This window comes from Protomyctophum parallelum, assembly GCF_964188405.1.
Source record: "Protomyctophum parallelum genome assembly, chromosome: 13".
NCBI lineage: Eukaryota > Metazoa > Chordata > Actinopteri > Myctophiformes > Myctophidae > Protomyctophum > Protomyctophum parallelum.
The window spans coordinates 46,474,879-46,489,765 of record NC_139708.1 but is presented as its reverse complement, the minus strand read 5'-3'; the positions used below and the strand labels follow the sequence as shown (position 1 = coordinate 46,489,765).

Below are 14,887 nucleotides of genomic sequence, written 5' to 3'. Positions count from 1 at the left end.
GACTCATCCCTCCACTCCCCTATGCCCTATCCATCCTTTTACATGATATTACCTCGAAGATCTCAAAGCCAGCGATGTCCAGAACTCCTATGAAGTACTGGCGCTGCATCTTGGTGTCCAGTGTCCTGTTGATGCGAGCGACCATCCACTTGAACATCCGGTCGTAAACGGCTTTGGCCAGAGCGCCGATGGAGTACACACACTGGTCCTGGTTCTGACCTGTGGACAGAACAAAGTGTAAAACTATGGAGTACACACACTGGTCCTGGTTCTGACCTGTGGACAGAACAAAGTGTAAAACTATGGAGTACACACACTGGTCCTGGTTCTGACCTGTGGACAGAACAAAGTGTAAAACTATGGAGTACACACACTGGTCCTGGTTCTGACCTGTATGAACAGACAAAGTGTAAAACTATGGAGTACACACACTGGTCCTGATTCTGACCTGTATGAACAGACAAAGTGTAAAACTCTGGAGTACACACACTGGTCCTGTTTCTGACCTGTGGACAGACACAGTGTATAATTGTCATTCTGACCTGAGATCAGATTCTAAAAAATGTCTTCTACATCATGACTGAGTTTTCTGAAAAAGCTATGTTTCTATGTCAGTCGTTCTTCGATTTTTCAAAAATAGCAGACCTACAAGCTCGTAGCGCGCCACCGAGTGGCGCGCTACGAGCTTGTAGGTCTGCTATTTTTCAATAGCTAAAGCATAACATAATGCTAACACCAAAAGGGGTTCGCGCACAAAATGGGTTAAAAATCGAACATTCGACTCACACAATTGATGCGGTGGCGGTGTGGGATCACCCTGCCCCTCAAAATAAAAGTAATACAAAATAAATAATAATCATTTTTATATCAAATAATTCTGAAATGTTAATAATACCTTTGGTCACAAACTCGTTGCCAACCTTGACCCGGGGTCGGGTGATGCCTTTCTGCAGCTCTCCAGAGTTGATGGCCATGAGGTGGGCGACCTTGTCAGCCACTATAGGGGAGACAAAGATACTGTACTGTACTGTACTGTACTGTACTGTACTGTACTGTACTGTACTGTACTGTACTGTACTGTACTGTACTGTACTGTACTGTACTGTACTGTACAAGCCGGGAGCCCTCCTCCCTGGCTTTTGTGTGTGTGTGTGTGTGTGTGTGTGTGTGTGTGTGTGTCTGTGTCTTAGGCTGTGCAACAGTGAACAAACGCTATATCGCTATTTTCGTGCTCGGACAGACCCAGGGACACAGGGACAGACCCATGGACCCAGGGACAGACCCATGGACCCAGGGACAGACCCAGGGACAGACCCATGGACCCAGGGACAGACCCAGGGACAGACCCATGGACCCAGGGACAGACCCAGGGACAGACCCAGGGACACACATAGCTGTCTATAGGAGTGGTTGCACCACTCAAAAGGCCAAAGGATACACAATCAAGTGAGGAAGATCAGAGCAGTGGGGGGGGGGGGGTTGAGAGAGAGAGAGAGAGAGAGAGAGAGAGAGAGAGAGAGAGAGAGAGAGAACAGTGTACCCTCAGTTGAGTCCACGTCAGCCTGCTCCTCTCTGGGTTTCTGTTTGAACTTCATGTTTCCAAAGTGCATGATGCCTCCAGTCAGCTTGTAGATGCTCATCTTCTCCTCGGAGGTGAAGCCCAGCACATCAAAGGCTTCCTACCGAGCGACACACACACACACACACACACACACACACACACACACACACACACACACACACACACACACACACACACACACACACACACACACACACACACACACACACACACGTCACGTCACACACATATGCAGTAAAAGTAAACAATAATAAAAATATACACTATATTTGAAGCAACCACTTCAAATATATAAGCACGATTTAAAAAAGCTAAAATGTTTGTGGGCGTAACTAGTATAAGGCATATAAGCCAAATATGTATTTTCTGTTCATCATTGGTATATAAGAAGCTCAGCACTATATAGAGAATCAGTTTTTCCCATTGCTATATTGTTCTTGTTTTTGTTTTTTTCTGTTCTTTTTTCCCTTTTATTATTTGAACCATTAATAAGGTGGGCATAATAAGCTTCGGCACCTCATTCTGAATGTTCAACTGTACTGTAAATGACTGAGATAAATAAACTAACTAACTAACTAACTAACTAACTAACTAACATAATAAAAGCGGATACAATCTTCCACACAAGAGCAAACATAGAGCAATGTCGCCACCATGTGGCTCCATTTCAGAATGCGTCCTATATTAGAATACACTCACATCTGTGAGCAGCAGCTCCTCTCCGTCGTCCATGTTCTCCACCACGGTGACACCCTGACACACCCACTCATACCGAGACGGGTCCTGGAGCAGCAGCAGCGCCTCTGAGGAGACGCAACCATTGACATTAGCAGTTTAGTTTAGTTTAGTTTGTGGGCAGCGGAGGCCGAACGGTTTGCGGAGCGGTCTTGATACCGGAAGGTCGCTAGTTCGTAACCCCGGACCGGCACGTTAAAATCACCACCGCTGAAGTGCCCTTGAGCAAGGCATTGAACCCCTACCATGAAATGTTCTATGAGCATGGCCTGGCTGTAAACAAGTTATTGAGCTTAGTCCAGTTACCCTGGGTAAACATGGTAACTTTGCTTTGCTTTTCTTAGTTTATTTAGGATCCCCATTAGCTGTTACAACTGTTTTAGTGTTAGTTTAGTTTTAGTCGACTAAATATCATAAGATTTTAGTCGACTGAATCTACAGGGGATTTAGTCACGGGCCTTGAATTGATGCCGTCGTAATGACAGTTTTTTTTTCCACTTGCTGAAAATAGCCAATCGACGCGTTGTGAGCTTGTAGATCTGCTATTTTCAGCATGCAACCAAGTGTAAAATGCCTTATACTGGATCTCTTGTCCACTAGTCCCTTCCTAAAAATGTAGCCTAGTTTGTATTTGTTGACGAAATTGTCAATATATTTAGTCTCAGTTTTATTCATCATAGCTTTAGTTTTCATTTATAGATTCCATTTAGTTTTCCTCAGTGGAAAAAGGTAGTCGACGAACATTTTTCGTCTTAGTTTTAGCCGACGAAATCAACACTGACGTCAGTGGCGTGCACAGACATTTAGAGCTTGTAGGTCTGCTATTCTTTTTTAACCCATTCTGACCTGAGATCAGATTCATACGAGGTTTCCGCCGGACACACACTGGTCCTGATGAACACATTCTGACCTGAGATCAGATTCTAAAAATGTCAGTCGTTCTTCGATTTTTCAAAAAATAGCAGACCTACAAGCTCGTATCGCGCCACTCGGTGGCGCGATATGAGCTTGTAGATCTGCTATTTTTAAATAGCTAAAGCATAACATGATGCCAAAACCAAAATGGGTGCCCGGTCAGAATGGGTTAATCGAAGAACCACTGACATAGAAACATAGCTTTAGATTGTGGGGCCCTAAATAATATAGTAGAAGCGTTTTATCAAGAATTGATCAATGTCACCGCATGGTCCACACACTACAAATTAAGAAAAAAAAGTAAACGTTTTTTTTTTTTTTAAGATCACATTGCCAAAAGGGCAGGGGGTGCTCTAGCACCTCCTAGTGTCTATCTGTGCACGCCACTGACTGACGTCCATTTTTACCTAAGAGTTGTGGCTTCTTCCCAGATAGAAGCTGGTAGAAGATGTGGTATCCTCTCTCTGCAGGCTGCTGGGAGATCACTCTGGACTTCTCCAGCAGATCTGACACACACACACACACGCACACGCACACACACACACACACACACACACACACACACACACACACACACACACACACACACACACACACACACACACACACACACAGACGCCAGGGAGGAGGGCTTGTACAGTACAGTACAATACAGTACGAGAAGTACAGTATAATACTGTTGCACCGCTCAGTTCACACAGGTGTGATTTTCACTACTTATTTTTCTTCTAATTTATGGAATTTCTTAGATTTTTCGTGAAGTCACTAAAAAATAAATCTTTGCTTTAATTCATGAAAGGTTTTGCCTTTCTTTGGGAACGTTTTTTTGAAAATGTTTTGAAATAATAATTAAAAACCAAATGTAGGGAACAAAAAAATAAAGGGACCCTTAACAATGTTCCTGCGACCCACAAATGGGTCCCGGACCACTGTTTGGGAACCAGTGGACTATAGGCCACATGAGCACTTCAAACCCATTATGTCGGCTATTTTCAAAAAGGTCAAAAAAGTGCAAAATGTGGAATATTTTTGTAACATTTTAACGGCTACATATACATTACTTTGGGGGTCCTTGACATGAAAATGTTTGAGAACCACTGGTTTAAACAATAATACAAAAAACTGGAAGTTGCTTATAGGGCTCATGTAAGCCCAAACCCCCCAAAAAACTTGCAACCCACAAATATCAATCTTTACAGAAGAGCAAGCAAACATGTCTATAATTATATTTTTTCATTAACCTGAGGTCGGTGTGGTGTAAGGACCGTATAATCTAAACTATTTGCTAAACTATGTGCTGCTGCTGCTACTGATAAACACCTTATAACTGTCACAGTCACAGACTTTTGTCATTTATTGTACAGTCTAGGTCTTGTATTTCTATATATTGTTCCCTGGTCTAGTTTTCATGGTTCTATGTTTGTGTGCTCCAGCTGTGTCTCATTTTGTAATCAACCACCCTCATGTGTATATCAGTCTTGTTCCCCAGTCAGTCCTTGTTGAGTCATTGTATCCTGTCACCTGTTTTAAGTTGTTCATGTTCACCTGTCTTCTGTATTAAAACACCAATTCATGGTTCTGAACCCTACGATGCCTGGCTGTTCTGCGTTTGGGTCCTTACCTCACTATAATAACATTGTAATAAAAAGAATAAAGCCAGTAAGCCCACTCACAGCTCTCAATGTCAGCACCGGCTAGCTTCGCTGTCGGCCCAAAGTGGATGCGGATAAACTTTCCCTGGAATCCAGAAAGACGAAAAAAAAACACAGGAATTGTGAGGAATTTGTTGAGGATTAAGCGTTTGTATTGAATGTCATATTCTGCATGCCATTCACTGTGACGCATCAAATAGGCAAAGATTGTGTGTGTGTGTGTGTGTGTGTGTGTGTGTGTGTGTGTGTGTGTGTGTGTGTGTGTGTGTGTGTCCTTACAAAACGTGATGAGTTGTTGTTCCTGGTGGTCTTGGCGTTGCCAAAGGCCTCGAGGACTGGGTTGGCTTGGATGATCTGGTCTTCTAGACCCAGAGAACCCTGTAGAACACACCAGTGTTAAGACAACAAAAGGATAGCAAACAATTTCACGTACACATGCACGCGCACGCACACGCACACACACACACACACGCACTAAAACACTTGCCTTGGAGTCCGACACTTTGTTCCCGGTTGCTCCGACATTGGCAAAATACTGGATAACTTTTTTAGTGTTCTCAGTTTTCCCGGCACCAGATTCTCCACTGCAGGGGGGGGAGGGGGGGGGGGATTAAAAGTGTGTTAACCCATTCTGACCTGAGATCAGATTCATACGAGGTTTCCACTGGACACACACTGGTCTGATTAACCCATTCTGACCTGAGATCAGATTCTAGAAATGTCAGTCGCTCTTCGATTTTTCAAAAATAGCAGATCTACAAGCTCGTATCGCGCCACTCGGTGGCGCGATATGAGCTTGTAGATCTGCTATTTTTCAATAGCTAAAGCATAACATGATGCTAACAACAAAATGGGTGCCCGTTCAGAATGGGTTAATAATGCATTGTCGACATTGGCTTCATAGAAAAAGCCACCTGACTTACATATTATTATATATTATATATATTATATATCTACATGTGATATATATTATTATTATATATTATATTATTGATCCCTGATGAGGAGGAAGAAACTTGGTTTAATTTCATACATTATACTCATGAATATGAATGAGGCAGGTTAAGATCAGGTTAAAGTCTGATCTTAAAGGTAGGGTAAGTGATTTATTTCTTTTTTTTTTAAACAAAAATAAGTTAAAAGGTTAAAGTCTCCTGCAGTCTCTCCAGCTTGTTAACAGATAAGATAATACATTTTCAGGTGTTTTGCCAATTTCAGCCAATCAGGAGAGAGTATACTCATTCTGCTTCCTCCGTGTCCCGTGTGAGTTCTCTCTCCTGATTGGATGAAATTGGTATTTTGACTCAAAAATGCATTTTCTGCTCACGAAAGAGCGAGAGACAGGGTGACTCCTGAACAAACACTCTATATATACTCTATTTATTAGAATATAGAGCTATTTATTAGAGAATTATTGTATAAAATAAATGTCACTTATCCTACCTTTAGGCCAGGCTTACTGTAGGTCGTAACAGATGCTAAAGTCCAAGTCAAAAGGTTCTTTGTGCATGATGGAACACAGCATTTCACTTACGTGATCAGCATAGACTGGTTTTCATGCTCTGTGGAGAGAGAGAGAGAAAGAGGAGAGGGCATTAACCCATTTAGACCTGACGACGATTCTACAAAATATGTCTTGAAAATTGTAAAGGTTTCATGAAAAACCTGTGTTTCTATGACACTGTGGTGCTCAACCTTTTTCATGTCAAGGACCCCCAAAAAATATACGTAATTGGCCGCCGACCCCCCCCCCCCCCCATCTGAAAATATGTTGTTCCAGCTAGGGACCCCCACCAGAAGCAAAGATTTGAGTTAAGGACGTTCGCTCTGAAAGAATATACATATTCCAGATTTGCGCCACAATTTCAGGATTTCTTTCAAAAAATAGCAGAGTGCCGCGCTATACGAGCTTGTAGATCTGCTTTTTTTCAACAGCTAAAGCATGACATAATGCTTTAACCCATTCTGACCGGGCACCCATTTTGGTGTCAGCATCATGTTATGCTTTAGCTATTGAAAAATAGCAGATCTACAAGCTCATATCGCGCCACCGAGTGGCGCGCTACGAGCTTGTAGGTCTGCTATTTTTGAAAAATCGAAGAACGACTGACATTTTTAGAATCTGATCTCAGGTCAGAATGGGTTCATCAGACCAGTGTGTGTCCAGTCGGAAACCTCGTATGAATCTGATCTCAGGTCAGAATGGGTTAAAAAACACCAAAAAGGGGGTTCCCCCACGTCCCCGTCCCCGTCCAGAACGAGTTAAAAGGACAGATGGATAATTACTGAATGATTTCCTCTTGAGCCGATCCGAGGCGGCCTGTTGACGCTTCCTATCCTCACTCAGCAAAAGGCCTGTCGTATAGCGATGCTAGCGCGCAGACAGGGCGATGCTATAGCGCCGCAGACAGGGCGATGCTATAGCGCGCGCAGACAGGGCGATGCTATAGCGCGCGCAGACAGGGCGATGCTAAGCGCGCAGACAGGCTAGACAGCTGTGATCCCTCCCTGGAGACCACATAACGACTTCCAAAGTATTTTCCGCTCCCTCATGGACAAATCACCACGCAGCATGCAGCCCAATAATAATTCCCAAACATGCACCTCACCCATATAGCCATCAGCTCTGCCAATGACATGTTTATCTCATCTCTTTACAACAACCTCCCTGGTGTATTTCTCTGTCGTCCATCCATCCATAACCATGATGATGTTGTCTGGCCTCCGTGAACTCCTTTACAAGCGCCAAAATGTTCAACAGCCTTGTCTCTCTATCACTTAACCCCCCCCCCCTCCTTTCCCAGTGGTGGAAAGTAACAAAATACATTTACTTAAGTACTGTAGTTGAGGAATTTGACCTTTTTTTTTACACGATACTTTCACTTCTACTTCACTACATTTTGGATCCAAATATTGTACTTTTACTCCACTACATTTATTTGAAAACTTAGTTACTAGTTACTGTGAAGATTGTATTTTTGTGTTTTTTTTTTTTTTTGGGGGGGGGGGCTTTTTATATGCCTTTATTGATAGTTAAAGGACCACTTCACCACTTTTCAACCTATCTTCATATAATAGGTCCTCACTAATAATCATAAAAAATTAGATTTTTTTCTACTCAGTCTGTGTCTCATACGAGGGCTGTGGGCAGTTTAGAAACTTGCAACTTTTCAGGACTAGAAAGCCTGCAGTTTCTATTAGCTTGTATTCCCCATCGATGATGTCACTGGAAGACTGTTTATGAACTGCCCACAGCCCTCCTATGAGACACAGACCGAGTAGAAAAACATTGCGCCATTTTTTCATGATTATTAGTGAGGACCTATTATATGAAGATAGGCTGAAAAGTGGTGAAAAGTAGCCCTTTAACAGTAGACAGACAGGAAATGGGGAGAAAGATGGGGAGTGACACGAGGTAAAGGCCGTTGGTTGAGCTAACCGTCCGGGCCGGAGATATTTGATTAGAAAACATCCATTAACCACTCCAGCCCTATATACATTTTGGTCATTTGGAAATAGCAGATCTACAAGCTCACAATGCGTCGCATCGCGACGCATTGTGAGCTTGTAGGTCGGCTATTTCAAAAGATTTTGTACACATTTTGAAATTGTGAAATGGGACATTCTGCAATGAGAGTACTTTTACTTTTTGATGCTGATATACTTTTGTACTTTTACTCAAGTACATTTCCAATTCCGTACTTTTACCTCAAAGTAGTTCTAAATTGCAGTATTGGTATACTTTTACTTAAAGGACCACTTCACCACTTTTCAACCTATCTTCATATACTAGGTCCTCACTAATAATCATGAAAAAATGGCGCAATGTTTTTCTACTTGGTCTGTGTCTCATAGGAGGGCTGTGGGCAGTTCAGAAACCGTCTTCCAGTGACATCATCGATAGGGCTTTCTAGTCCTGAAAAGTTGCAATGCGAAAATGGAAGCCATCGTTGTCACGATAATGAAAATCTTTTTGTAAAAAAAATCTTGTTTAAAAAAAGAAATCATCCTAATGATGATGTCACTGGAGGACGGTTTCTAAACTGCTATGAGACACAGACTGAGTAAAATAAATTGTGCCATTTTATTATGATTATTAGTGAGGACCTATTATATGAAGATAGGTTGAAAAGTGGTGAAGTGGTCCTTTAAGTAAAGAAATTGAGTACTCCCCCCCCCCTCCTCACCCATCATCATGTCGTGGTAGGCGTTGTCGGAGACGGAGAACAGGTGAGGAGGAACCTCGTTGCGTTTCCGTCCCTTGTAGATCTGGGCCACCTTGGCGCCGTAGATCGGAAGCCACTTGTACGGGTTGATGGTCACGCAGAAGAGGCCTGAGTAGGTCTGTATGTTGGAGGAGACACAGACCATACATGGGGAATTATGGATTATTATCAAATCAAATCAAATCAAACTTTATTTGTATAGCACCTTCACAACAGCCAAAGCTGACCAAAGTGCTGAACAGAGTAAAACAAAGACAGTAGAGCAGGGGTTTTCAACTGGTGGTCCGTGGACCACTGGTGGTCCGTGGAGGTATGGCATGTGGTCCCTGACCATGCATTTAGTACGTAGGAAAGTATTCTGTAGGCGTTCGATGACACGTCATTGTTGTCAGTTACTGGGAAGTCGGACGCCAAGAACTACTTCATTCAACTACTAATTTCAAGGGAAAGTACATACCTGTAGGTATACCGGATTGCCTGGTTGAGTCACCATTATAAAGAAATATGCCCATACTCAATGTAATGTCTGCTCACTGCTCGTCATGCATAAGTTGCAATGAACAGCATCATGAGTTTAATATGGAAGGTTAATTTCCCCCCACACCCCCACGCCCATATCCCCCTCCTCCCAACACAACAGGTTGATTCTCAGTCAGAGTGGTGGTCCCTGGTTCATAATCAGTTGAAAGCCCCTGCAGTAGAGCACAGCAATATAAAACAATGAAAAGAGAGCTCTGGCTCATGGACTATAAACCAAAAAGAAGCGAACCGGTTCCCATTGGGAACCAACCGGTGGAAAAGGGGTTCTTTGTGTGCTTGTAAAGTCACACGTTTATAGATTTAGGTCATGACCTGGTCCTGGTTGTTATAGATTTAGGTCATGACCTGGTCCTGGTTGTTGTAAGAAATGTAATCCCCTCTCTCTCTCTCAATCTCTTTCCCTGGGTATCCCTGTGTGTGTCAAGTATAGACCCACCAGAAATATACAAAAAGACCCATAATCAAATGAACAATAGCATTTTTAACGCAGTGTTGTTTTTGGCAGCACATTTTGATTTTAGTTTTAGTCATATAGTCTCTTCAATATAGTTTTCATTTAGTTTCAGTCACATTTCAGTCACCTGGAATGTTTTAGTGTTAGTCTAGTTTTAGTCGACTAAATATCATAAGATTTTAGTCGACTACATCTACATGTAATTTAGTCGACTAAAATGTATTTTGGCGGACCTTGATGCTGTCGTAATAGCCGATCTACAAGCTCACAACGCGTCGCACATGCAACTAATTAAATTACTTATACTGGATCTCCACTAGTCCCTTCCTAACATTTTAGTCTAGTTTTTATTTGTTGACGAAATTGTCAGTATATCTAGTCTTATAGTTTTAGTCATCATAGTTTACTTTTCATTTAGTTCCCATTTAGTTTTTGTCGGTGAAAAAAGGTATAGTCGACGAAAACAACACTGTTTTAAATGAATGTGTAACTTTTCAGCACTACATGTGCTTGATATTAGTCGTGTGTGCTGCTCGGGGACCTTACATAGAAGATCCTCATGTTAGCGTAGCGGCTGATATTAGTCGTGTGTGCTGCTCGGGGACCTTACCTAGATCCTCATGTTAGCGTAGCGGCTGATATTAGTCGTGTGTGCTGCTCGGGGACCTTACCTAGATCCTCATGTTAGCGTAGGGGCTGATAGTTGTGTGTGCTGTTCGGGGACCTTACATAGATCCTCATGTTAGCGTAGCGGCTGATATTAGTTGTGTGTGCTAGCTCGGGGAACTTACATAGATCCTCATGTTAGCGTAGCGGCTGATATTAGTTGTGTGTGGTGCTCGGGGACATTACATAGATCCTCATGTTAGCGTAGCGGCTGATATTAGTTGTGTGTGGTGCTCGGGGACCTTACATAGATCCTCATGTTAGCGTAGCGGCTGCGCAGGTTTTCCAGAACGCTGGCCTCGTTGAGGAAGGTGAGGTTGGCCATGTCGCTGGCTTGGTAGAACTTAGGAGGGTTCATCTGCTGAATGTCGTCCTTCTTCAACGTAACCGTCTGTAGAGGCAGAGAATGAGATGCGGTTATTAAAAACCCATTTTGGGCACTGGGAACCCCTCTTGGTGTTTTAAAGCATTATGTTATACTTTAGCTATTGAAAAATAGCAGATCTACAAGCTCGAGCTTGTAGATCAGATATTTTCGGGGAGCAACCCAGCACTTCTTTAGCTAGTGGTGATGCGGTGTGTAACGACATGGATTTAGAAACAAATTTGTTCAACGCAAAATACTGTGTTCAAGTTCAGGAGACTTCGGGAAACATTTTAATTCTCCTGAACGCTGCCTTCCTTCCAGCATGGCATGGAAAGGAAAGGAGTGGCATTTGCATTTCTTTCACCATGTAGTAAATGCTGCATTCGTGGTCCGGAAAGGGCAGTTGTTTTAGAGACGGGTAAAAGGGCAGTTGTTTTACAGACGGGTAAAAGGGCAGTTGTTTTACAGACGGGTAAAAGGGCAGGGCCGGGCTGAAGCCCCCTCTTTGATGTCTCTATGGGTGCGTTCGGAAATGCGGCCCTGACCGCACTGCTGTGCTCTCTTGTCGTTCGAAATTCCAGTGCACTGCACACCGGGTGTGCCGAGTGCCCGCACTGAGCGACCCCACCCTGAAGCTGGGGTTGTCCACTGAGCGACCCTACCCTACCCTGCCGCCCACCACACTCAGCAAACTGACCACATTCCCGGTGCGCATTTCCGAACGCACCCCATGTGTGCACGTACGTCCCTCTGATTACAACGTCATAATAAACCATACCGTGTTCTTGCAGGTCCTGACGGTGACTTTGTCCCCGCCGTCCTCCTCGGACTGAACCTCGGCAGCGATGAAGGCCGTCTTCTGGTCTTTGATCCAGCAGGAGCGCTTGATGTCGTACGGCTTGCTCATGGCCTCCAGGCGCTCCTTCTCAGGCGGGGCCAGGAACGGCATGGGGTCCACGTCATCGCCGCACTCCCCTTTATACGGCATGGCTGCTGCTGCTGGCGGCTGCTGCGAGTCTGCGACCGCCACACACCAAAAGGACCGCATCATGCAATGTTGTTTTTATTTACTATTATCATCGTCGTTATCATTACCATTATTATTATTATTATTTAATTATTTTGTTGTCCGTTTTTTGTTTGTATGTTTTGTTTTTTGTTTCGTCTTGTTTTTGTTTTGTTATGCTTGTTTAGTTTTTCTGTCCGTTTTGTTTTTTTGTTTTGTTGTATCTTCATCCTTTTTAGCTATTTTGAATATTAAAAGGGCTGGCATTATAAGCTGAGGCTTCTGCCAAACACTCCCTTTTGGTAAAAAAAAAAAAGAAAACCCTGAATACATTGTATAAGGTGTGTGTATTTTAAATGACCAATAAACTTGAACTTGGCAGCAAGTTTCGATTTTTAGTTTTAGTCATTATAGTCTCTTGAATAGTTTTCATTTAGTTTCAGTCACATTTTAGACAGTCACGTGGAAAGTTTTTGTGTTAGTCTAGTTCTAGTCGACTAAATATCATATGATTTTAGTCGACTAAATCTACAGTTGATTTAGAGACGAACTAAATGTATTTTGGCGGGCCTTGATGCCGTCGTAATGACTGTTTTTATACTTGCTGAAAATAGCTGATCTACAAGCCCACAACGCGTCGCATGAGCACGATGCGTTGTGAGCTTGTAGATCATCTATTTTCAGCATGCAACTAATTGTAAAATGACTTATACTGGATCTCTTGTCCACTAGTCCCTTCCTAACGTTTTAGTCTAGTTTATATTTGTTGACGAAATTGTCAGTATATTTAGTCTTAGTAGCTTAGTTTTTATTTAGTTTCCATTTAGTTTTCGTCAGTGGAAAAAGGTAGTCGGACATCTTAGTTTTAGTCGACGAAATCAACACTGTCGTGCACTCACCCACTAGTCACTGTGTAGAGAGAGGCTGGTCACCCACTAGTCACTGTGTAGAGAGAGGCTGGTCATCCACTAGTCACTGTGTAGAGAGAGGCTGGTCACCCACTAGTCACTGTGTAGAGAGAGGCTGGTCATCCACTAGTCACTGTGTAGAGAGAGGCTGGTCACCCACTAGTCACTGTGTAGAGAGAGGCTGGTCACCCACTGGTCACTGTGTAGAGAGAGGCTGCAAGATACAGAAACAAATGGAGAGGACATTGTGGGCTGTATTTTGCGTGTCTTAAGTACCAGGTCTTATTCCCTAATAAGACCTGGAGGCGTGATCAATGCTCTTTGGCCACTCAGAATAGCCAAATGGCATTGATCACGCCTCCAGGTCTTTAGTTTACTCAAGTTAGGGAATAAGACCTGGTAGCCTACTTAAGACACGCAAAATACAGCCCTGTGAGTGGAAACACAGCGCGGTAGGAATCCTGTATAGATCTAGGAAACCATGGGTCAGCCTCAGAATATAAAATAGGTTTTGAATCCATTCCCTTTGATAGGTCCGGGTCTTCATTTTTGAAAAAGTGTAAGAGTACGTTTATAATTACTGTTACTCATCATAACAACATATAAATCCTAATGCAGTTAGGTTGCAATGGACGCTGAGGAACAGAGGACACGCATAATTACTGCAGTTACAATACAGAGGAGAAGTAATCGGTGCTGAATGGAGCAAAAATGTTAAGATCTACACAGCAACAACAAATTAAAGTCAAAGTAAATTAGCCAAAAGTCTGTGTGATTTAGGATGCGTGCTCACCAATGCAGGGGGCTGAGGCAGGCGTAGGAGGAACTGTGCAGGGTGAGTGTTTTGAGGTCTAGGCTTAAGGTTATATACCAGACCCTGTCCTCCCCGATATGGTCAGGACTCTAAAACCAGCCATTGCCCTGAGGTCTCATCTCTCCCATCTGCCCAGTTACACCAACACTAGTGTCTGGCCCGGGATTTGGGGAATTCTTCAGTCTGTCTCGTGCCATTTAGGGTTCGGCCCTGAAAACCACCACTCAGGTCTCATCCATCTCCTTTCTTCACCTCCTCCAGGCTCCAGCAGCGTTCTTCTCTCTCCCCGTTCCTTCCCGTCCTTGATTTGAACCCCTCCCGCGATCCCACACCCATCGTTGTCTTCTCCAGTGGGAGTGGGATGAGTAAAGCATCTGAACTTAAGTTGGTTAACTCATGCCAGTGGACTGTCTGGGACTGTGCGTTTCATTTACTGTAAAACCTCCACTCTCCTTATCTAGAACACGACAATCTACAACTACACCTTCACGCAGGCAGGCAGGCAGGCAGGCAGGCAGGCAGGCAGGCAGGCAGACAGACAGGGCTGTGACATATTAGGGGAGTTCTTTCCAGAATGCTAAACAAATTGCCCAAAATTCCGAAAGTATGACAGAAAGGGAGAAATTGACTGTCACAAGAAAAGGTACTACCAGTGGGACACAGCATGTTTTACTTACAGGCGCACCATCTGCTTACTTTATTTCATTTCATTGATATTAAGTTGTTTATTTTTCTTATGTTAAAGAAATGTCATTGTGCTTTGGCAACACTTGTCAATGTCATGCCAATAAAGCCTGTTGAGAGAGAGAGAGAGAGAGAGAGAGAGAGAGAGAGAGAGAGAGAGAGAGAGAGAGACAGAGACAGAGAGACAGAGAGTGAGCGAGAGAGAGAGAGACAGACACACAGACAGATTACACACACACACACACACACACTCACGCACGCACACCCCTCTCTCTCACACACACACACACACACACACACACAGAATTGACCAATGCAGCAGTCAGTACTACCCAGTA

General features: G+C 43.4%; 1 protein-coding gene across 1 annotated transcript in view; it reads right to left on the bottom strand.

The window, feature by feature from the left end:
* The window catches only part of LOC310868720 (myosin-16-like), a gene marked incomplete at both ends in the record, with an annotated part of 44,572 nt that extends 32,447 nt beyond the window's left edge, over window positions 1-12,125 (bottom strand). The window contains 12 exons of the mRNA XM_083779177.1: window positions 53-219; window positions 896-997; window positions 1,541-1,679; window positions 2,282-2,385; window positions 3,640-3,738; window positions 4,906-4,969; window positions 5,164-5,262; window positions 5,387-5,468; window positions 6,419-6,446; window positions 9,072-9,228; window positions 11,018-11,161; window positions 11,916-12,125. Coding sequence (XP_083635303.1) covers window positions 53-219; window positions 896-997; window positions 1,541-1,679; window positions 2,282-2,385; window positions 3,640-3,738; window positions 4,906-4,969; window positions 5,164-5,262; window positions 5,387-5,468; window positions 6,419-6,446; window positions 9,072-9,228; window positions 11,018-11,161; window positions 11,916-12,125 — 1,395 coding nt within the window. The remainder of the gene's footprint in view (window positions 1-52; window positions 220-895; window positions 998-1,540; window positions 1,680-2,281; window positions 2,386-3,639; window positions 3,739-4,905; window positions 4,970-5,163; window positions 5,263-5,386; window positions 5,469-6,418; window positions 6,447-9,071; window positions 9,229-11,017; window positions 11,162-11,915) is intronic.
* Window positions 12,126-14,887: the final 2,762 nt, after the last annotated feature.